A 21,280-nucleotide genomic window follows, 5' to 3' on the forward strand; every position below is an offset into this window, starting at 1 on the left:
TTATTTTGAATCAGAGCCTTGTTTCCTCGATTCCTCCCCAATGTCCACCTCCGCGCTCCTCCACCGCCGCACGTCCTCCACCGCCGCCTGCCGGAAAATCCCCACATCCACTGCCCCTGTTACCATATGATATCCTCTCATCTTCATACTCTGCCGTTTCCCGCGGACGCCGCGCGGCGGGAGACGGCGAGCTCGGCGGCGCCGGGGGACTCGATCACGGGGAACATGAGTCCCTGGGGGCCAAGATCGAGGGCCTTCTTGGCGCAGGCGGCAGAGAGCTCCGGAAGGCGGAGGATGGCCGGGGTGCGGGCGGCGGCGAGGGCGTGGAGGCAAGGGAGGGCCTCGACGATGCTGCCAGAGCCATGCTCCATGTTGACGACCATGTAGTCGTAGCCGGCGAGGCCGGCGATCTCGGCGAGGGTCGGGGAGGAGCGCAGGAGGAAGAGGCCGTAGAGGGTCTCGCCGGCGACGAGGCGGGACTTGAGGATCCGCGGTTCGGGGGAGAGGGGGGCGGAGTCGGGATCCAGAATAGAGCTTCTTCTGGAGCTTGGGAGGGCGGTAGTCGGCCGAGGGCTTGAACACTGGGTTCCGGCGGATGAGCTGGGAGATGAATTCCTGCCGCTCCTTCGTCAGCCGCTTCCTTGCTCGATACCCCCGAGTATTGATCTTGATACCGATGTTGTCGTAGATTGGCTTCGGAGAGGGGGAGCGGGCGCCCTCTGGCCGGTCGTCGAGGGGCATGCCGGATTGAAGAAGCTGGTTGATTTCAAGAAGCCTTAAGTTGAGCGCCTGGACTTCGGGGTCGAGGTCGGCGACGAACTCCTTCATGAAGTCAGGGAGCTGGACGACCGGCTTGGGCTCCTCATCGGCCCATCGGGTCTTTCGCTTTCGGCCACCAGAAGACCCATCGCCAGCGCTGTCGCCGGACACCGGAGGGTCCCAGCGACTGCGGCGGCGGCGGCTATTGATCTCCTCCTCCCCGCCGGACACATCCTTGTCGGTGCCACTGTGGGTCACGGCAACCAGGCCGTTCTCGGAGACCGGCGGCCTCTCGGCCGCAGCGGCGAAAGTCTGGCTGTCGGCTTGGTCGGGCGGGGGGGTAAGGAGGTGGGTTTTCAGGGGTAGGGGGAGGGGGGAAGTGGTCGCAGTAGTCGAGGGTTTTGGAAGAAGGAGGAGGGTTTGAGGCGACGGATTGGAGGGTTAAATAGATGCTTGCATTCCGTTCTCTTCGATCTCTGGAATGGGTTGAGGGAGGAGGGATGAGAGAGAGAGGGCGGTGGCTTCCGACACCTTTTGAGAGCTCGTTGGCTTCCGACGCCTTTGGAGAGGTCGTTGGCTTCCGACGACGCTTTTTAGCGTCGTCTTAGGCCCGCGACTACACCGACCCTTATTAGCGTCGTCTGTTGCCGACGCTTGTTAAAAGCATCGGCAAATGTTGACGCTAGGCTAAAAAAACCCACTTTTTCTGTAGTGGTTGAACCAAAAAATAAAATTACAAAAACCTTCTTAAAGATTTCGTTTGTTACACTTACACCTAATTACTTGTAAAACCTATACATACGATGTTAGCAAAATTGTTTACCTCATGTAAAAAGTCGAAATTTTTTTTGATGGTAGAGAAGGATACACATATTTTTTATATCTTTAGATGAATGTTATACCACTTAAGGTTATTTTGGTTTTTTTATCATGTTGATGTGTCATTTGGGTTCTATTTAAGATTAATGGTTTGACTAATGTTCCGTTAAATTATGAGTTGAAATGTAGGATAAAAATAAATCTCAAGAGGGGTAAGTATAGATTTTTCAAACTATTGAGTATAAGTGCAATTCATTTCTAATCTCAAAAGGGTTTTTATAATTTATTCAAAAAGAAAGAAGCTCTCTTCGAGAAATTGGATGCAGCTGGACATTGCAGAATCCAAATCATGTACCCCAATTATAAGAGGTTCTGAAAATTAAGGTTGTAAAAGATATTTGCACTGGGTTAGTTTTGTTGCTTTTCTCTCAACTTGAAGCACAATAAAGGACTGAACATTGATACATTTCCGTTGCAAAAAATCTGAACAAGTGATATTGAGAAATGAAAAGCAGGTGCTCCTTAGCTCAGCCACATGTTTCAAAACCTAAAGCATTTTGTTGAAGAGCATCATATTCCCATAGAGCTGAACTGCTGGAGAGCATATCAGGAGGACTACTGGGTCAGGTTGAGCCTGATTAGCTATGAAGCCAGACCGGGAAGTCTAAAATTTGACCCAAATCATACCTATCAAACAACTAGCTCGGGTCGTGCAGGTTGAAACCTATATCCTACCCAACATCCATTGTGTTTGCACCGCATACGGATTAGATTAGGTTTACATCCCAAACAAATAGCATTATTTGATAAGCTCAATTTCTCCAATACCCCCAAAGTATAATAAACTATTTTTGAAGCACAATTAGTTTTTTTTTCTTTAAAAATTATACTATATTATAAATGAAAGTAGAATATAATTCTGTCTAGAAAATTTACTAACCAATATGTTATTTGTTTTATAGAGAAACATCATCTCAAAATCATATCATCAATGATATTTTTCATAGATATTTAAAATACTATATTTTGTTAACCATACAAACCATTCTCTCTCCAATCTAACCAATCCCTCCACTAATTCTAAGTATTCTACTAACTTCAACTCTAGACATTTCGAAAGTACTCTCTCTATCTCCAATCCATCAAGCCCATGTCTCTAAACTACTGCCTAATTTTAATTTCATGTATGCAATACTTTTATTTTTATTTTTGTTTACAATATAATTCGTATAATTTAATTACAAATAGTTATATTTTTCCTTTTTATTTTATATATAACTTTAAATGTGCATTGCATATGTTGAGTTCCTAGTGAGGGATATACCTTGCATTATGTAAGTTGGGTAAACTATTGGGCTTCAATGTTTGGGTGGGGGGTGTTGGTTGAGGCCCACAAAGAGCAACTCCAGCCCGTAAGGTGCCACGTTATCGAGCCTAAATCAACTTGATCCATGTATATATTAAAATCGCTCCAGAATGTCTCTCTTTTGCATTCCCATACCTACGTCTTACGTTTACTAGATATCACATACGTTTAGGCCTGGCCAAATTGCTGCCACAAGCATTAGTTCCAAAGTTTGCATCTAGACCCTTGTGACCTGTGAACAGATCCGACTTAACTCGCCAAAGTTAATGGATGCCAAATTTCTCTGCAAGTTCCAAAACGGATATCAACACAACTTGCAGCACATCAGCTTTTGCGAGGTATGAAGCCGGTATGTATATGTGTGTGTGTGTGTGTGTGTGTATATATATATATATATATATATATATATATATATATATATATATATATATATATATATGATCCTCCAAAAGATATCAATTTTTTTCCAAAACCTTAATTTTACAATCACATCCCAGCATACTCCAATTCCTATTTTAGCTCTTCGAGCTCACCGTTACAATTAAACATCTAAGCCCTCATTAGGGCAAGAAATGCTAGGTGCTAAAGAGATGCTCGATTTCTTCTACAGTGGCAAGTCAAAAATTAAGATTCTAGACACAAAATGTTGAAGAAAGGCTGAAAAAAAGAGAAGAAGATGATGATGAAATCTCTATATCATGTATCTCTATTTACAATAATGTACATGTATATCAATATATAGCCTAATAATGTGGCTCATAAGGATAGTGAACATATTTTGGACTAGGACTGGTACAATAACTCAAAGGAAGTATTGAGTGTCCCATTGGTATCCATCATCTAGTAGATTTGTTCAATTGTGTTCTGATGCATCATCGATCAATGTACATGGTCAAGCAAGATTTGTGGGGAGTTACAAGATCTTGCCGAGGTCAGATGTTATGAGCATTTAAGAGAGGCCTTATGTCAAGGATTGCAAACAACTTAGGATTCACAATTGAATTAGGTGGAAATATTGGCTAACAATCAAGCTTTAGTGAGCTTAATTAAAAATAGACAGGAACTGCTACAATCCTTAACAAGATTAGAAATTTGATGGTCCAATGACACTCTCAAAGTTGCATTTTATTACCTTATGAAATCTAATAAACCAGCTGATCTGTTAGCCCGAGCAATTACCTCGCGGCCTTTTAATTTTGAGTAATTATCTCACAATCTTGAATTAAGGAAGGATAATCTCTCAATTTTATTTCCGCAAATGTCAAAGCCATGCATTACAAAAAAAAAAAAAAAACACCCCACCACGTTTCTCCCACGTGGATAGGAATGATCTAACTCCCAGTGAGCAATAAAGAATTCCGACACCATACTTAGGAGAGGAAACATTTATTCCCGTGGAGATGCTTCACCCTGTGATTCGGGTATACCCAAAGGGCTTAATATGATTTGGGTACATAGAATATTTGGAACCATGCGAGGGGTTTCCTGCGTAAATTAAAAGGTTCATTGTTTTCTTATGGTAGCCCTTTAGATTGGGTCCCTCTGCACGTATCTCAAGACGCCATGTGATATATCCATATGCCAAAATATATAAAATTTGAGGGTCTTCTTTGCGATGGGAAAAACTCGAGCAAAAGTTTCCCAAGAGAAACTGCGGTTGTGGCTGGTGGTTTTGAGATCGAGCGGCTTTTGATGAGGGGGAAGGGATCCATCGGGCCCCATGGTGGAGCCCACCGGTACAATCGGTCAATGTGTTGCCACGTGTGATTCGGAGATGACGTTCCTGGTGCTCGTCCAGACGTGACCGACGTGCCCGCGTCAAATCATGGCCGCACGTTCGTACCTGCTCCGCAACCGTCCCATGCAAAATTCCAATTTCTTTGTACCCTTTTCCTTTACTTTTGGTAGGATCATGGATTAAATGACCCCTGATTGATTGAGCCTTACCAAGTGAGGAATTATGTGCGTATAAGCGATTACGAGACACGCCAAGAAAACCAACCAGCAAAGACATCAATTGTTGTGCAATAAATCCTGAAATCAATGATTCATCTAATTGTACTGCACTCTTTCCGGATGATTTGCTTGTATAATCATGTCAAGAAGGAGATTGTATATCTAAGCATAGTTGGTACAAGCAAACAAGACGGTGTTTACATTGTCGTTAGCTCGATGTGCCAGAAATGGAATCAACAATTACAATTGCCTATGGGTCTATAAGGTATAGAGATGGCTCGAAAGCTAGCAAGTTTCCAAATATTCATGAGAATAACTCATCCATTAGTGCCCCTAAATCATTGCCGCTATTGTGAGGAAAATATGCTGCAAATAAATAGTATCGGTCCATCCTTTTGATTTTGATTTTGAATCTGTTTTAAATTTTTGACCGATGTATTTAGTCGGGTACGTATATAGGATAGTTTGCAATAATATCCAATAATGAGCTAGATGAGCCGGTTATCCAAACAAACCATATAGATATATGACTGAAACTTTGCAATTTTTTATCACAAAGCCATCGGGTACTTGTTAGGATGATATTTTCTCTTGCTATTTGGATAAAGATATGAAGAGTCAATTCTGGACAGTATCGCCTTTTAGAATAGGATGGAAGATAGAAATTAGCCTTTTGCAATCTCAAAAAAGAAAAAAACAACTTCATCTTTTGCAATCAAATCCACGTCATCATGTTGTAAGCAAACGGTCATTGATAGCCAATTGAGTTATGCATTATTATGGTTTTTTGGATACTATTTCTCATTTGAATTGAGTTGTCTTTAGGCAACAAATTACAAGATGCCCTCCTTTCTTCCCTAGTCCAAGGCCACACCATGCACTGGTCGGGCTTGATGGTGGGCCTGGCACATTGACCTCCTCTATTTCTATCATAATATAATAGACTACGCAAAGAAAGGAGTGGGGACAAGACTTGACATGGCTTTGGTTTCGACTTTCAAGGGATTCCAGATTCTATGGATTTTCCCAATAAACCCGACCCCACAAGACAAAACTCCCTGCTCTTTGCATTTGTGCCCGTGGAATATTATAAGGCCCTAGATTCTCCCGTCCACTTGGCCTTTTTTTTAGGGTGGGGGGGAGGGACAGAAAGGCCAACATCACACTCCCCACCCTACCAACATTGAGATTAGCGACACAATCTAACAAGAACCCAGAGGGGCAGGCAACTAGGTAGACATGCGTTAGTTTATAATAATGCAATTTGGGCTTATTTGAGTCTGAACACATGGATTAGTATAAGTTTCCAATAAATTTTGAAAAATACTGTAAGAATGCCACCCCCGATTGCTTCGTGCAATGATAAGAGACTTAGACCGACAGATACAATAGAATGAGCCCAAGTGCTAAGGTAGTAGCTTTATAATAATAATAATAATAAGAGTCAAAAATTAGGTTTGTTTCTAATTTATCATTTTTAGAATTCTAGATTACCAAGATCACGAATTGGTAATGCTCTTTTACTATAAGAATGCAAACCAACGTAGGTCATTTTGGCGATGCAAGTTCGAAATTGGGACATGAGATCTAATTTAATCATATAGAGGGTAGAATCAAGCACAATTTGAACAAAACCAAATGGATTTGATTACGCCCAAACATCCGGGTTATCCAACTCAATATCTAATTCAAGAAAAACAACAAGGGTTTAAGAGCTACTAGACATGCTTTGAAGTTGAATTAAATATATCTGGTCGGAGTTGAATATATCCTATTAAACATAGCATGAGTCACCTATTAAAATTAGAACCGATTGGGCCAGATTTGAGTATACATTACAAACACAAACCTATTTCCGAACTTGCTTCACCGTTGCAACCACAGAAAAGCACCCAGAAGACTCCATGGTTTGTCAATTCAAACCCATGAGAAAACAAGAAAAAGAGGGAGAGGGTAAATGAAAAGACTTGATGTCCTCATTGAGAAAAGGCAGGAGTTTTTGGTAGCAAGATTGATTGATAAGTAGAAAATCTTCGGTTTGGAGACTGATGAGGCTCTCATTCATTGAACCAACCATGCCCTCATCAGTCTCTGTCTAGATATTTTTTGATTAAACGTTGGCTGCTTGTGTTTGTGGGGATGCGTGGTGTTCATGGCTTTGAGTTGGCAGTCGTTTTTGGTGGTAGAAAAAAAAGGGGCTGATGCGGGGATTTTCGTGCCCTACGTTGTCGTTTTTTCGCGCAAAGTATGATTTATTCGCTCACGTGGCTTCTAAAATCCACGCTAAAGGTTCATGCATTTCGAGAAAATACTTTGGACGTAGCATCAATGCTCAACATGACACATGACGTTGTCATAGGAAATATATTGTCGGAATGCAGATCAGATTACCATGCACTCTCTCTCTTCTGATGCAGAGGTACGGCCTTTTGTTTTTAAATTTAAGTCCCAGTTTGTTTATTATTATGGTATATACCTGAGTTTGTAGTCTGGGTGATGCATGAAATGCTATGATATTGGTTTCCTTTTTTTAATAATTAGTTAGGGTGAGAAGAAGAAAGCGTGGCAATGGCATGTGCCTAAAGAATTTTGGGAGTTTATTTAGTAGTTTTTTCACATATATTAAGCAATAGTTTTAATGAATTTTCTATTTTTTTATAATTTGTTCTAATTTATTTGTTGTTGGAATACTACATTTCTATAGTTTTAATGATTTTTTTTTTTGTAACTAGAGATCCCGGAAACCAAAATAACTCTAACCCAAACGCAATATAAGTTGAGGTAAATTGGTTTACTTGAAGCTTTTTTCATGTCAACTTTGTGTAAGATGTGAGAGCTTGCCGTTTGCCTGAACTACGTTGGGAGGAGGGACTAGGAGATTCTTTGCAGTTTGGAATGCTTAATGACAGTTTAAGTTAGAACAATTCTTAATTTTTCAATTTTGATGACATAGATGCCCCTAAAGACTTGCGTTCGATCTTTCTCCCATTCCATCAGCCTTACGTTGTCTTCGAATCAAAACAAGAATATGAGAAATTAAGGACACAAGAAAGGAAAGGAAATGATTTTTCATTCTTTATAGGAAGACAGAAAGGCTTTTAGGCCCACCTAGATTTCCTAAAGCAATTGAAAACAAGTAACAGAGGAGTAGAGGGAGGGGGAGAGGGAGTGAGTTGGTTGACATGAAAGAGAAAACATAGTGCACATTTGGGCAAAGAGGGCTTGTCCAGTCTTTGAAAAGTTCGATGATGGTTACTGACTCCATAGTTTCAGAGGTGGCTGTTGAAGATTGACTGTTATCCTCTATCCAAAGGCACCATATACAAGTTAAGTGTAAATCCCACCTGTTAAGAAGGTCAACAGTCAGGCACTATTTGATTTGTCTACTTGTATGAAACTATAAATCAAGTTGGGTAGAGTTGAGAGCTCCATGTTAAATTAACCAAGTTGGATTAGGTCCAATATAATCAGATTAGTTAGAAATTTTTGTTTTTATTTTTATTTTAGTCGAGAGAAATCCATCCATTTTATCATTATTTATGTATAAATATTTCATGATCTACCATTCAGAGTCTTGAACTAGAACATTTGGTGTCTTTCACAATAGCGCCATGTATGCTATCAACAAATCACACACAATGTACTTTGAATTCACTACCTACTCTGCAGTATTTGAAACTGCTTTTATTTTATTTACTTTATTTTATTTTTTGAGAAAGAGTCAGTAGGTGAAATCTAATCCACTTTTTTTAAGAGAATCAAAGAAAGATAAAACTCCTCAAGAAAATTAAACAAGAAAGAACAAATAAAAGCAATACAAAGACCAAAAACCAGAATCCTAGGGAGCAATTAAAAGGAGGACAAGCAGTTGTCCGAAGCACTGGTATAATCAAAGGTAACTTGTTCTTGGTGTCACCTTAACGCAGTATACCATGAGGAAAAGGATTGAGTTGAGAACTCGATCCATTCCATACTGCTTGTCTGATAAAAACTCTGTTTCTTTCTTTTAACCTAAAGACTCCATCAAAACCACAGTATCCTAATCTCTACTCACAGAGGACCTCCAAGTGGTCCAAAAATTCAACAAGAACATTGGTAATTAAGAAATGGCAAGGGAACTTGGAATAGTGGACAAAAACAGCACCGTTGGCTCGGCAAACAAATGGAAAGCACTCAAAAACAGTGTTTGGGGTAACCATTCCCAATACGCACTATACACTACTATTGCTCTGAGGTCATTGACCGAGTAGCCTCGAGTGTGTGAGGTCAGGTACAAAATCCGACCATCACAATCTAGGAGGCCGACACCTGTCTGCTGAGATGGGAAAATACATGCATGCGAATGTGTGAATTAATGGCCTAAAGTTTTGTTTGGACGTGGAGGAGATGAGCTGTGGGACATCATAACTTGCAAGTTGATATAGAGACAAGCCATGCCTAACACTGAATCCAGCCAAGCAATTTCCCTCCCTATGCTTAATAATAGCAAACTTGCAAGAAACTGGTAGCCCTTTGTCCAAGCCCCACAAAACTTCCATACTCACACATGGGAAGAGTTTGGAGTTTGTGGATTATAGAAGAGCATCCCAATTGGGTTTCTCCCTTTTCCCACCTTCTGGTTTAATTTGTTAGGCTTCTCATTTAGATTCCATGAGAGTGACCAATTAAGGTGGCCTAGGGTGGAACTGAATGATTAGGTCTTATTAATTTAAAAGTGAATTAAAAAGAGGCTACCACTTAATTAGATCGTTACCGTCACTATTAGCAGGCTGTGCTATGTGGCTATTCTTCATACCATCTTGTGTAATGGCGACATAATGTTGAAAAAGGCTCACTCCTATCGCTGCCTAATTTAATAAGATTTGTGCTTCATATAGTTAATCGTGTTAATATTCCGATCAATCTTGACTTCTGAGCAAGGTTGCGACATTGCCAAGCATATGCATATAGGTAAAGGGCACCTACGTGCTAGGAAATGCACCACCTCACTATTATGTAGGTTGCATCTAATTTACAGTAGGGCTTGTACTTACTCATGACTCCATGGCTTATAATATGTATGTATGATTTGGAGACACATTTTTCTATATCTTACACTGCTAATGTAAATAAAATTGTAGCTTCTAGACTTGCTTCATTATATCTCGCGAGAAGCTAGCTATTAATGATCGTGTTGCACTTTAGCAAGCATGGACACTATAATTTTATAGCTCTCGGATTTTATTCTCATGTAGCTTGATGCATTCTCTCAGTGTGAATTTTCTTGCATTTAGCATTAATTCTTTATGCGCCAACAACGAAGAGAAGTGCGATGTCAATAGTTTTGTTCAGCCTTCGGGAAAATGGGCTTCCAAAGGAATTTTGGAGAATATCGCATATGTTTGCTTATTATTCTTGTTTATTTCTTCTGAGGAACACACGAGCATCAAAAGAGGATCACTGAAGTTGAAATGAGAGCCAAATCTCCCAACCTCCAAGCCCCAATCATCTGGCTGGGAGGAGGAATGATTGGGTGAACTCTGATCCACCTGTTTGACGTGTGGAATCCCCATGCAGCTTGCATCCACGGGCCTCACTAATCATCAACCTCCATCTGATCGAGATCTGACAGCCATGGCCGGCCCTATGCAGTCCCTCGGTAAACCTACACGCGCCACAGTGTACGTATCATGCAATTATTAATGCAACAATAGTGTCAAATTGCAGACATGGTCCAAGTGGATTAGCTTGTAGGGAGGGAGGGGACAGAGGAGGAAGCCTACTTGCATTCACTCACTCTTCTTCCGTATCGCTTAGACAAGGGAGATTAGTGATAAAAACATTTCAATAGGACCAAGACCACTTAGCAGCAACTCTAACTTCTGGAATACCAATTGTTGTGGTTCAAATTCGGCCCGAGGGTAACCATGTCGAAGGAGCCGGGGGAAGCTGTTGGATGGGATGGAGAAGGGAGTCGCTTCCTGCGCGCCGACGGACCTGCACAAAGCCTCGTCGGTGGGATTCCGGTGAAGGCCTTCCGATGATGAAGTTAGAGTAGATTTTAGGTGGTCCGGCCAAAAGTCTTAAAGTATTACCTGGTGGAGCTATTTATAGTCCCCTCGGAGGTACCCAGGTGGCGGAGATATGGTCTGTCTCCATTATGGGAGGGAATGGTGAAGGCCAGGTGGCGCATGGCCATGGCTTGCTTGAGGTACTGATTTCGAGTTGTTCCCACGCATGGTATAGTGTTACAGACGTTAACAGGGTATGACCCTTGGTAGCAAGGTATGGCCCTTGGTCATCATGTCGTAGAGTGGCCAGCAAGCAAAGCATGGCGCAATAAGGTTATAATGTACAGCTATGTATGCAGGCATAGGGGCGCACACAGGTGCATACGTGTATGCGGTCGTAGACGAGATCGGGCTCGCTTGGGGCCGCAACCTTTACTTGGTGAAGTCAGCTTGATAAGCACATACATTCAATGAGGTCGGCTCGGCAGACTCTGAGGTCGGCCAGGCCTCCTCGATTCTTAGTCGACTCTGTAGGACGCTCAGCTTGGGGCGTCGTTTTCTGCGGTCGTTTAGTATGTTTAGCGAGGTCGGCCCGGCCTCTTCGACTCTGAAGCCAGCTCGGCAGGGTGCCCCAAGCTCAGCTCGAGGGGCATCATTGTCGATACCTGTGGTCGATGGACCCTCTTCGGCTTTTGGTCGATCCTGTAAGACGCCCCGAGCCCGGCTCGAGGGGCGTCATTGTCGATACCTACGGTCGACGGGGCCTCTTCGGCTCTTGGTCAATCTTGCAGGGCGCCCTGAGCCTGGCTCAAAAAGCGTCCTTGTAGATACCTGTAGTCGACGGGGCCCCTTCGGCTTTTGGCTGATCCTGCAGGGTGCCACGAGCCCGGCTCGAAGGGCATCATTGTCGATACCTGCGGTCGACAGAACCTCTTCAGCTCTTGGTCGATCCTGCAGGGCGCCCCGAGCCCAGCTCGAGGGGCATCATTGTCAATACCTGCGGTCGACGGGGCCTCTGCGGCTCTTGGTCGATCCTGCAGGGCGCCTCAAGCCCGGCTCAAAGGGCATCATTGTAGATACTTACAATCGACGAGGCCTCTTCGGCTCTTGGTCGATCCTGCAAGACGCTCGATCGGGCTCATGACAGCAGAGAGATCTGGCCGAGGTCGGCTCGGCCTTTGATAAGGTCCGAAGTCGGACTGGCACTCAGTGGGACCGGGGTCTGGCTTGCTCGGTGCTGAGGTCTATTTGACTGGAATTGGGTGGTCTCATGCTGAGGTAGGACGATCCATTTTACCTGACAGCCATGGCCGGCCCTAGCTATACGCAGTCCCTCGGTAAACCTACAAGCGCTTACATGCGCTACAGTGTACGTATCATACAATTATTAATGCAACAGTAGTGTCAAGTTGCAGGCATGGTCCAAGTGGATTAGCTTGTAGGGAGGGAAGGGATGGTAGAGGAAGCCTACTTGCATTCACTCACTCTTCTTCCGTATCGCTTAAACAAGGGAGATTAGTGATAAAAACATTTCAATAGGACCAAGACCACTTAGCAGCAACTCTAACTTCTGGAATACCAATTACCACCTTGCAACTCTGAATTGGTTCTCTAAAATAAGCTGTTGATAATGTGTCTATGCCACCTTGCAACTCTAATTCCAGTTGCTGCCGCTGAATGATGCCATTACTGCCATTTTATACGTCGTCTACTCCGAAGTCATGCACTTGAAGCTAGACGCTGGAGTTGGAAAACCAGCCTCACGCTGTCCCCTTCACTTCAGGAGAGGCGCAACCCAAACCTTCGCCCGAGCCATGCAATGCACTACCCAACTTGGAACGGGCGACCCAACCATATGCAGGATCTGCACCCAGACTGTTGGGCATGACCCAGCCTCCGAACCACCCAATGCCTCCACCCGGGTTACAAGCTTCCGCTATGGAGGGTGATTGGGGATGGTCGAACTATTAACATCTTGGAGGACAGATGGCCGATAGAACAGCCACTTGCCTGGATGCCCACCATGGTTGACTCATGAAGCCTAACGGGGTCTAGAGTATGTGACTTGTTCGTTCCGGATGAGAGGCAGTGGGACGTGGACCTAGTTCATTGGGCCTTCGGGGAGCAGTTGGCGGGGAAAGTTCTGGCTATGCCGATACCCATAGAAAAGTCTGCGGACATAAGAGTATGGAGAGGGACTGGGAGATCAAAGGTCAGCGCGCGAGACCAACGGGACCTTGACAGAGAGAGGACGGCCCGATGGATCGACAGGGGCTGAATCTAAAGATTACACATCCACCCGCGTTCACCTTGTTTGTATGAAAGGTAGCATGGAGATGTCTGCCGACTAGAGAAGTATTAGCTAAGAAAGGAGTAGAGTCCCCCGGTATGTGTGTGGTGCTCGGAGGTGGTAGAGACAACCAACCATATTCTTTTTGGGTGCCCAGGGGTGGCTCATCAAAATACATTAGTGTCGGCCTAGTCTATTAGGTATCTGCAGCTCACCCGTCAAACTTAAATTGAAGACAATGTGTATTATTATCACAAAAAGATAAAGAGAAAACAATGCATAGCTGCTCAAAATAAATTGTTGTTATAACACAAATTAACCTATATTTTGATACTTTCATGTTCTCAAAATACCAAAAAGATAACGTATATATGTTGTTGATTTGCTAAAACGAAAAAACTTATGAAGGCATGGTTTTGCTAGTTCAAAAATTAAGTAGCATGTAACATGTGATTGGTTGCGAAAATAATTATACTTAGTAACCTGCATTACCAAATGTATAGGAGTTATTATTGTTCTCTATAAACGAGGTCCGTAGACAATTTTGGGCAAATAATCCTAAACCATCCGAGCCCGACGAAGTTAGGATTCAACCGTATCTCTGGTTCGGCCACCAAGAGACCTGCAGAAAGCCAGTGAGCACCTTCAAGCTTTAGGAAATGGATTGCTGATATGAAGCACATTTGCAATATTTGTCTATCTTCGGAATGTGTACCATGTTTTTTTTGTTGAATATAAAAAATACTGTAATACTGCTCGGAGAAGTAAGAAAAAGAAGCATTAGTGCACCGAGATCAACTCTCAGATTTGATAATTTCTGTCATCACAAAGTTGAGTCAATTACGCATTGCAAAGGACTTTTTTTTCTTTTTTTTTGAATTACTTCATACAAATTACTAAACTATTATTTTATTTTTTTTGGTACAACAGCGGCTCATACATGACAGGTGTGAATACGGCCAACAAAATCAGAAAACAAAATACAACATAAAGGCAATGGCACAATCACGTGGTCTGTCCAGGTGAAGCCTCCAGAGTGATGAGCCGTGGAGGACACAATTCAGTCTGCAGCGTCATTCGTCTTCCGATAAGCGTGCATGACCTAGTAGGAGCCACACTCCCTCAGTACTCTGTGAATGTCGTGGAGCACCTCCAGCTCTGTTTCCACTCAATCACCGTGGTCGAGTCCCCTCGAGAAGAAAGAAGGCAGTTTTTTTTATATTTTTTTTATTGCAATTTATCGATTATTATATGATGATTTCTTAACTTTCAATATATAGAAACAGATAGACTATAAATGACATCCGCGCCCAGTATCTGCCTCGCGTAGGAGATTTCCTTTCAGATGGCTCGAAGCTCAGCGCATACTACTGACGAGTCGAAAACCCGCAGCCCCCCGGCCGCCACCATTTTGGCATCATAGTCCTACTTCAAAGCAAGGATATATAGCTAAATCATGATATCATCTTTACATCAAAAAAAATAATAATAATAAACAACAACATAATATTTATCATTCCTTTGATCACCTCCTTTTCTTGATCCTGGATTCCAAAGTGCAACGAAGACCCACCGAAGGAACCTGCAAACAAAGCTAGTATATTATTATAATAAAAATGTGAGGATATGTATGAACTGAGAGGTGACAGGACTCCTAGGGAAATTTGTCTTCATGGCACAAAATTGCAGGAGAGAAGAAGAGACCAGACCCAAGTCCTGGATTGTGGTCACATGGCCGTTTCATAGCCATTGCACCCACACATGCTTCCTGCACTTCACCTCATCCCTTGTCTTCTAGGAAGACCCGTCGAGAAGGATCGTAGCTTATCCTTCGCGCGGATCCACCGTTGGATCGTCTTTCGGATCTGTGTAGGAGGATGGATGGCGAGTTCGGATCGCTTTGAGATCTGTGAGGTGGATGATCAACGGAGGATTCGCGCGAAGGAAGGTGAAATCCTTCTTTCGCACGAAGGATACAACCGCGAAATGCTTAGCTGCTGACCGTGCTGCCAACTGCGTTTGCTGTCAGCCTTTTTCTTCAAGCCCTTTTACTGCCCTTTCCGCAACGCTTTGGGCCCCGGCACCCGACCAAATTATAACCGAACAAGAACCAAAACGCTCACTTTACGTACCAGTCCTTGTATTATTCGTAATCTACCATCGCCCTACACCATGCTAAAACAAAACAAAACACGCTACCGCCCAACTCAGCACCATGTTACTTGTTACCTGTTGCCCTCCCTCCCCCCGTTGCCCTCACGTGGCAACCTTGTGTTGCTTTTGTTCTCTCATGCCTTTAAAATCCCATCTCTTCCTCATCTTCCCACAGAGGAAAGGTGAGTTGGGGCTGTGTGTGTTTGAGTCTTTGTGAGCTTTTCTTGGGGTGGGTATCCATAGATAGCTCCACGGGTAGAGAAGGATGGCTCTAGATGCTGTGGTCTTCCCACAAGACCCCTTCGGTTGCACCATGAAGGAGTTCTACGCCATGGGAGGAGGAGGAGCATGGAGCTACGGTTTTGGTGGGAGGGAAGGGAAGGGGGTGGTGCTCGAATGCAAGATGGATGGTGGTGTTGGTGGTGGGGTGAGGCAAGACCAAGGAAGGGGGGTGGTTGATGGAGTGCATGGGAACTGGGACTCCTCTTGCTCCTCCTTGATGCAGAACCTTGAGGAGTGGCATGTGAATTCCTCGCCACCATCGGAGACTGGTGCCCAGGAGATGGCGGTGAGGGGCCGGAGGAAGAGGCGACGCACCAGGAGTTTCAAGAACAAGGAGGAGGTGGAGAACCAGAGGATGACCCACATTGCGGTGGAGCGCAACCGGCGAAAGCAGATGAACGAGTACCTCTCAGTGATCCGGTCCCTCATGCCTCCCTCCTATGCGCAAAGGGTCTCTCTCTCTCTCTCCCCCCCACCCCCCCCCTCTCCCACAACCCCTCCCCCCACCCTCTCCTCCTCTTCATCCCCTTAGATTTGAAATATTGTAATATTGAATTATTTCTTCCCCACTTGCACCTCACCATTTTTTTGGTTCTTTCTATTGGCGATTCAAATATGATAGATCTTGTTTTTGGCCATACCAGCCTTGGTTTTATGTTGGCTCTGAATTAAAATGTGTTCTTTTTCCCTCAAAAAATGTCTTGCGTTTGTTTCAAAGTTTTCAGGGACATTGTGGCAGTTCTGCAAGAAAGGCTGGTGAAGGTCTGTGTCCTTCAGTTTCTACACCAGCAAAGAATCTAAAATTTCATGCAGAAATGCTTGAAAAGATGCACTTTCTTGTTTTACATGTTCGTACATTCAAGGCCTAGAAACGATCACTAACTAGCCAAGCTCTCCTCTCTCTCTCTCTCTCTCTCTCTCTCACAGAACTAATTGAGCTCTATTACTTAATGTCCAGTGGTGGTTTCTTGCAATTAGCTCTTGTCAATCTCCATAAGTGCACTGAAAAGATGCATCTTCTTGTTTAACATATTTGAAATTTGACAACTCCAGGCCCTTACATCAGCCATATCAATAATTAATCGAGCTCTATTACTTGATCTATAAAGATACTTCTAGTAATTAATTCTTGTGAGTCTCCCTCAGTCTGAAGCTCTGAAGTTGTTGATTTCTATATGGATAGGGTGATCAAGCATCAATAATTGGTGGCGCAATAAATTATGTCAAAGAGCTTGAGCAACTTCTCCAATCTCTCGAAGTTCAGAAGAGACTTAAGCAAAGATCCGACACAGTTCCATTTGCTGATTTCTTCACCTTTCCTCAGTACTCGTCATGCTCTTCTCAAAGTGGAAATAGCACAGCAACCGCCGCCGCCGCCAACACCAACACTCCTGAGATGATGGCTGAGAACCGGTCGGCCATAGCTGACATTGAGGTAATGATGGTCGACAGCCATGCCAATCTCAAGGTTCTCTCGCGACGGCGGCCCAAGCAGCTGCTCAAGTTAGTGGTGGGCTTGCAGAACCTGCAGCTCACAACGCTCCACCTCAATGTGACCACCATCGATCAAATGGTTCTCTACTCGTTTAGTCTCAAGGTATCATTAGCTCGCAATTGTTTAGTCTCAATTGTTTACCTCTGATGCCATGAATTGCAGTTTGATGGATTATACACTTTTCTATTGGGTGTTTTCTGATTGGTACAGGTAGAAGATGATTGCCAATACACATCGGTGGATGAAATTGCTACTGCAGTCCATCAAATGGTTGGGAAGATTCAAGAGGAGTCCGATCTTAACTAATCTTATCTTCATGTAATCCTAGCCATCATGACATATTGTTGCAGTCTCTTGGGTTCTGATATGTTTTTAAGAATCATGTTTGCTGCTTAAATGCTAATGGTTTGAATGCCAGTAATGCCTAGACCTTGAAAGGGTACTCAAATCTATATTGAATAGAAGAGACATACTCAGGGGGCCCTATGAGATCTCTTTAAAAATTTGCCCATATGCAACCGATTCAAAAAGAACCTTTTCAATTGATTACTTTCATGTCTGGTGAAAGAGCTTATTCGAAGATTTTACCAAAGGTGCAGGAGAAATGAAGTAGGTGTATCATAAGGAAGGATCTCTCACTTCCTTCTCAATGAAAGCCACCTGAGGGATGAGAACAGTTGCCATTGAAGTTTTAGAAGGAGCGGCCAAGCTGAGCTTTTGAGTTATGATGATGGGATTCAGCAGTGAAAGGTAGAGCTTTGTGATCATGTCTGGATCCCATGGGTCTAGATGGGGACTCAAAAAGACCGAGACCAACCAAAATAAAGGGAAAAGAAGGACAAAAATAAAACACTGAATAAAGGAAAAGGCATCGCATTGCAGTGCAATTTCCCGTGTCATTTGACTAGGTGAGGAGATCCTGTGAAGAGGGTCTTTTTCCAAGTCTTTAGATGAATGATTAGAAGGTGAAATGCCTGGGACAACTACTATCATGCGGTTCCATAAAGACGTGAATAATACTGCAAGAGGAGTTTTGCAGTGTACTAATGCACAGGAAGGGGAAAAAAATAAAAGAGCAAGTCTTCGATCTTAGGTCCATGCTGTTCTTGTAAGTGATCCTCCTTCTAATGGTCGTTGATCTAAGGATAATGATCAAATGGCCCCTCATGCGAAGACCCATATTTTCCAGGTGATCATTTTGTTCATTGGTTCGTCATTCTATTTTTTGGTCTTCCATATTCGGTGTACACCTCACAGTGATGGACCAGAAGATACTCTGACTTGTAGCTGCTTTTCACTTCATTGCTATCCTGTGGGTCAATGACTACAAAGCACAAGACTAAAAAAGTGCAGTGCAAGCTAAGCCCTTTGAACAACTAGCTCACTTGCTCTTAATGCGCATGCACACACGTGTGTGCAGAGTTCTTTTCGAAGAAATGTAAGCTGAAGTTATAGGGTGAAATGCGATGCAATATTCAATACTATGATAATCTGAAGGAGTGTACATATAAAACTAGCTTGCTTGGGAAAAAAAAAGACTCCTGAGAATCTGACCTTCTGACATCCATAACCAGCATGGTTTTTCCATCTCTTGGGAGTCTTGTCCACAGACAGGCCAGATTTATGAATCAAAGAATGACCAAACAAGATTCAGAAATTATCTAAAGCCAGCTCTTTTTCTGCAATCAATCACGGCCGGATTAGCACAGAGTTCTTTTTTGAAAAAAAGTTGGCACAGAATTCATGGGACTCCTTTGGAGATGACTGGATGACCAGGTGGCAGGAAGAGAAACCTTTCTCACGCTTTAGACAGTTTAAGGTCATGAAAACAGGGATAATTTGTTTTAGATCTCTAAGAGTCGGGGAGAGTCTAGACAAGTAAGGTTTTTGTATGTTTAACTGGGAAATGAAGGAAATGTAAAACGTTAAAAATGCAGGTCTCTAATATGCCTATGCTGAAGATTACTGTAAGATCATCCATATTTACACCCTCAATTATGACCTTTCACTTTCTGCATCTTAACAGAGTACGAGAAAATATCTGACACATATGGTATACAAGGTAAAAGGTTAGCCAGAAGCATCATTAGATGGCAATGAAATAGGTGATGATCAGATCCATCAAGACAGCTCATGGGACTTGAAGTATGCATTTGATATTTTATAACAAAAAAATTCAATAATGCAGTTGTCTCAGATAGTCATTTAATAGTATTTTCTAAAAAAATTATGGAAGATTTCAAGTGGTCCTGAAGAATTCTTGAGTTTCTAAAGACAATCAATTGTCTTGACACTCAAAACTGCGCCATTGCAATTCAAAAAGAATTCACAGAAAAAAAGATCCAGACGTTGCACTGGAGAAAGATGCCAAGAACTGATACATCAGATGGATCTTCAGGATCAGAATGACCGAATATTAGAACTTCAAGGCCTGAAAGAAAATCAATGATGTCATTGTATCTCTTGACTATCCTCTGCAGATGTTTGGCTGCACTTGTTTTTGCTATTATTAATCCAAGGTATCTTCTCTGTCTCAGCCAAAGGCACTCTGGTATACAGGACTTTAGATAGCAACAATTTGATGCGTTTTTTGCCTAGCCAGCCACCAAATACATTGCCTGAAAAATGGGCTTGATTTTATTGCTCCCTTCCTCCTGACTCTTCAGAGGAGCAGATTGTGTCAAATTAGTGTTTTCAATTGAATGATTTGCTATTTAAAAGTTAAAGAAGCAACAAGAAAAGAATGGAAAGGCCAAGAAATCATGTTTGCACGTAAAACAGTTTTAGATAAAATAGAGAAGAAAGCACATAATATTTCACTCTTACCAGCTAGCTAAAGGAATTAAAAACTTGCACTCACTTGATCGATTTGTTGTATCCAAGGGGACCATTTTATTATGATGACCAGCTGTAAACGGTTGATGTTTAAATGAGGTTAATCTTAACAATGAATTTGGAGAAAATTCTGCCAATTAAATTGCTGAAATTTCTTGGCTTAGTGGAGCAAAGTATGCAGACAGACATGCATTACTTTAAACCAGTACAATTATACTTACCATTCTTTAATGGAGAATGCTGCTCAAGGAAGAAATGTAATCATGCTAAACAAAATATAGATGGGAAAGATATTCAGATGTATACCGGTTAGAATTTATAATTGATGTCACAAAAGAGAACGGAAGGAATTCAATCAGAGTAGTTGGAGAAACAAAAGCAATATTTTAAATCTTTCCACAGCCTATAGTAGGTCTTGCAAGACAGAAAGAAAAAAAAATCCAGCATCACCACAGATTTCAAAATCAAACATAATAATTGTGAAAGGTAGGAGATGTCATAATGTACTACTATAAAATATAATTTATGATATTTCATGGTTCTCAAAAATAAATAATAAGCACTGGGATTTCTAAAACCAAACAACATTTCAACTTTGGAATCGAAGTGTTACAGGGAGTAGAACGAATAGTATTTGCACCCTCACGTTGCAATTCTTTTGAACTCAGCCTTTTTTGACCAACAAATATCCCAAGTAATGCAGTTCAACCTCCAGCCTCATGGCTTAAGAACATACCTCAGAAAGCCCTATTTGTTTTATACATTTATTTTCAAGAAGCTACGTGCAGGTTGCGTTGGTGAATAGAGCTAAGAATAGATGTTGAGGACCACAATATACCATTAGTAAGCAATTAGATTTTAGCAAATAAGGACATCAATTTCCAGCTAGATCATGTATAAGATATTTGTGGCAAAGCATTTTCAACAACCTGTGGACATATACATTTGATGCAGAGTTATGGTCCCCTCTAACGGTACAAAACAAAACGGACAGTAATATAAGTTCATGACCTCATGCATTCTCCCTTCTAAATCAAAAGAAAATTGTTTAAAGAAGGAAATTTCAGTGCAGGAAGCTGACAAAACTACAGGGGTCGGAAAGTCAAGCTTAATTGGAGAGATCAGCTGTCATTGAACATATAATAGTATGCAGCCGCAAGTTAGATAACGAGTATAATGGTCCACTATAGTAGTTTTAATGCCGACTCTTTTGGCCAATTACTGGCTTCCAAAATATTCATGCCCTCATTATCTTCTCCAGGACATGGGCCTTTGCCTTTAGCATTATTCTTTGCTTGGATGATTCTATAAGATTGCCACTCTAAGGCTGGCAT

The 21,280-nt window shown here is 42.4% G+C and overlaps 2 protein-coding genes across 2 annotated transcripts; one reads left to right on the forward strand and one right to left on the reverse strand.

The window, feature by feature from the left end:
• LOC103723178 lies at positions 1-828 on the reverse strand. Its single transcript, XM_039134484.1, has 3 exons — positions 653-828; positions 155-600; positions 1-116 (listed from the first exon to the last, which is right to left on the reverse strand). The coding sequence occupies exons 1-3, from the start codon at positions 826-828 to the stop codon at positions 1-3; spliced, it is 738 nt and encodes a 245-aa protein (XP_038990412.1).
• Positions 829-15,430: 14,602 nt separating this feature from the next.
• On the forward strand, positions 15,431-17,636 carry LOC103718747 (transcription factor bHLH94-like). Its single transcript, XM_039134215.1, has 3 exons — positions 15,431-16,067; positions 16,800-17,213; positions 17,322-17,636. Exons 1-3 carry the CDS (start codon positions 15,600-15,602, stop codon positions 17,415-17,417), a joined length of 978 nt encoding a protein of 325 aa, XP_038990143.1. The 5' UTR covers positions 15,431-15,599; the 3' UTR covers positions 17,418-17,636.
• The last annotated feature ends 3,644 nt before the right edge of the window (positions 17,637-21,280 follow it).

The sequence above is a fragment of the Phoenix dactylifera genome, chromosome 15 (assembly GCF_009389715.1).
Source record: "Phoenix dactylifera cultivar Barhee BC4 chromosome 15, palm_55x_up_171113_PBpolish2nd_filt_p, whole genome shotgun sequence".
In the NCBI taxonomy this organism is placed as follows: domain Eukaryota; kingdom Viridiplantae; phylum Streptophyta; class Magnoliopsida; order Arecales; family Arecaceae; genus Phoenix; species Phoenix dactylifera.

Excerpts from the sequence above, each read along its gene's own strand:
- LOC103723178 (XM_039134484.1), bottom strand. The coding sequence starts at position 828 with ATGAAGGAGTTCGTCGCCGACCTCGACCCCGAAGTCCAGGCGCTCAAC. Across the intron at positions 601-652 it reads ATCAAGATCAATACTCGGGG|CTCATCCGCCGGAACCCAGT; the intron begins GTATCGAGCAAG and ends TTCATCTCCCAG. Across the intron at positions 117-154 it reads CGCGGCGTCCGCGGGAAACG|GGGCAGTGGATGTGGGGATT; the intron begins GCAGAGTATGAA and ends ATATGGTAACAG.
- LOC103718747 (XM_039134215.1), top strand. The coding sequence starts at position 15,600 with ATGGCTCTAGATGCTGTGGTCTTCCCACAAGACCCCTTCGGTTGCACC. Across the intron at positions 16,068-16,799 it reads CTCCCTCCTATGCGCAAAGG|GGTGATCAAGCATCAATAAT; the intron begins GTCTCTCTCTCT and ends CTATATGGATAG. Across the intron at positions 17,214-17,321 it reads TCTACTCGTTTAGTCTCAAG|GTAGAAGATGATTGCCAATA; the intron begins GTATCATTAGCT and ends TGATTGGTACAG.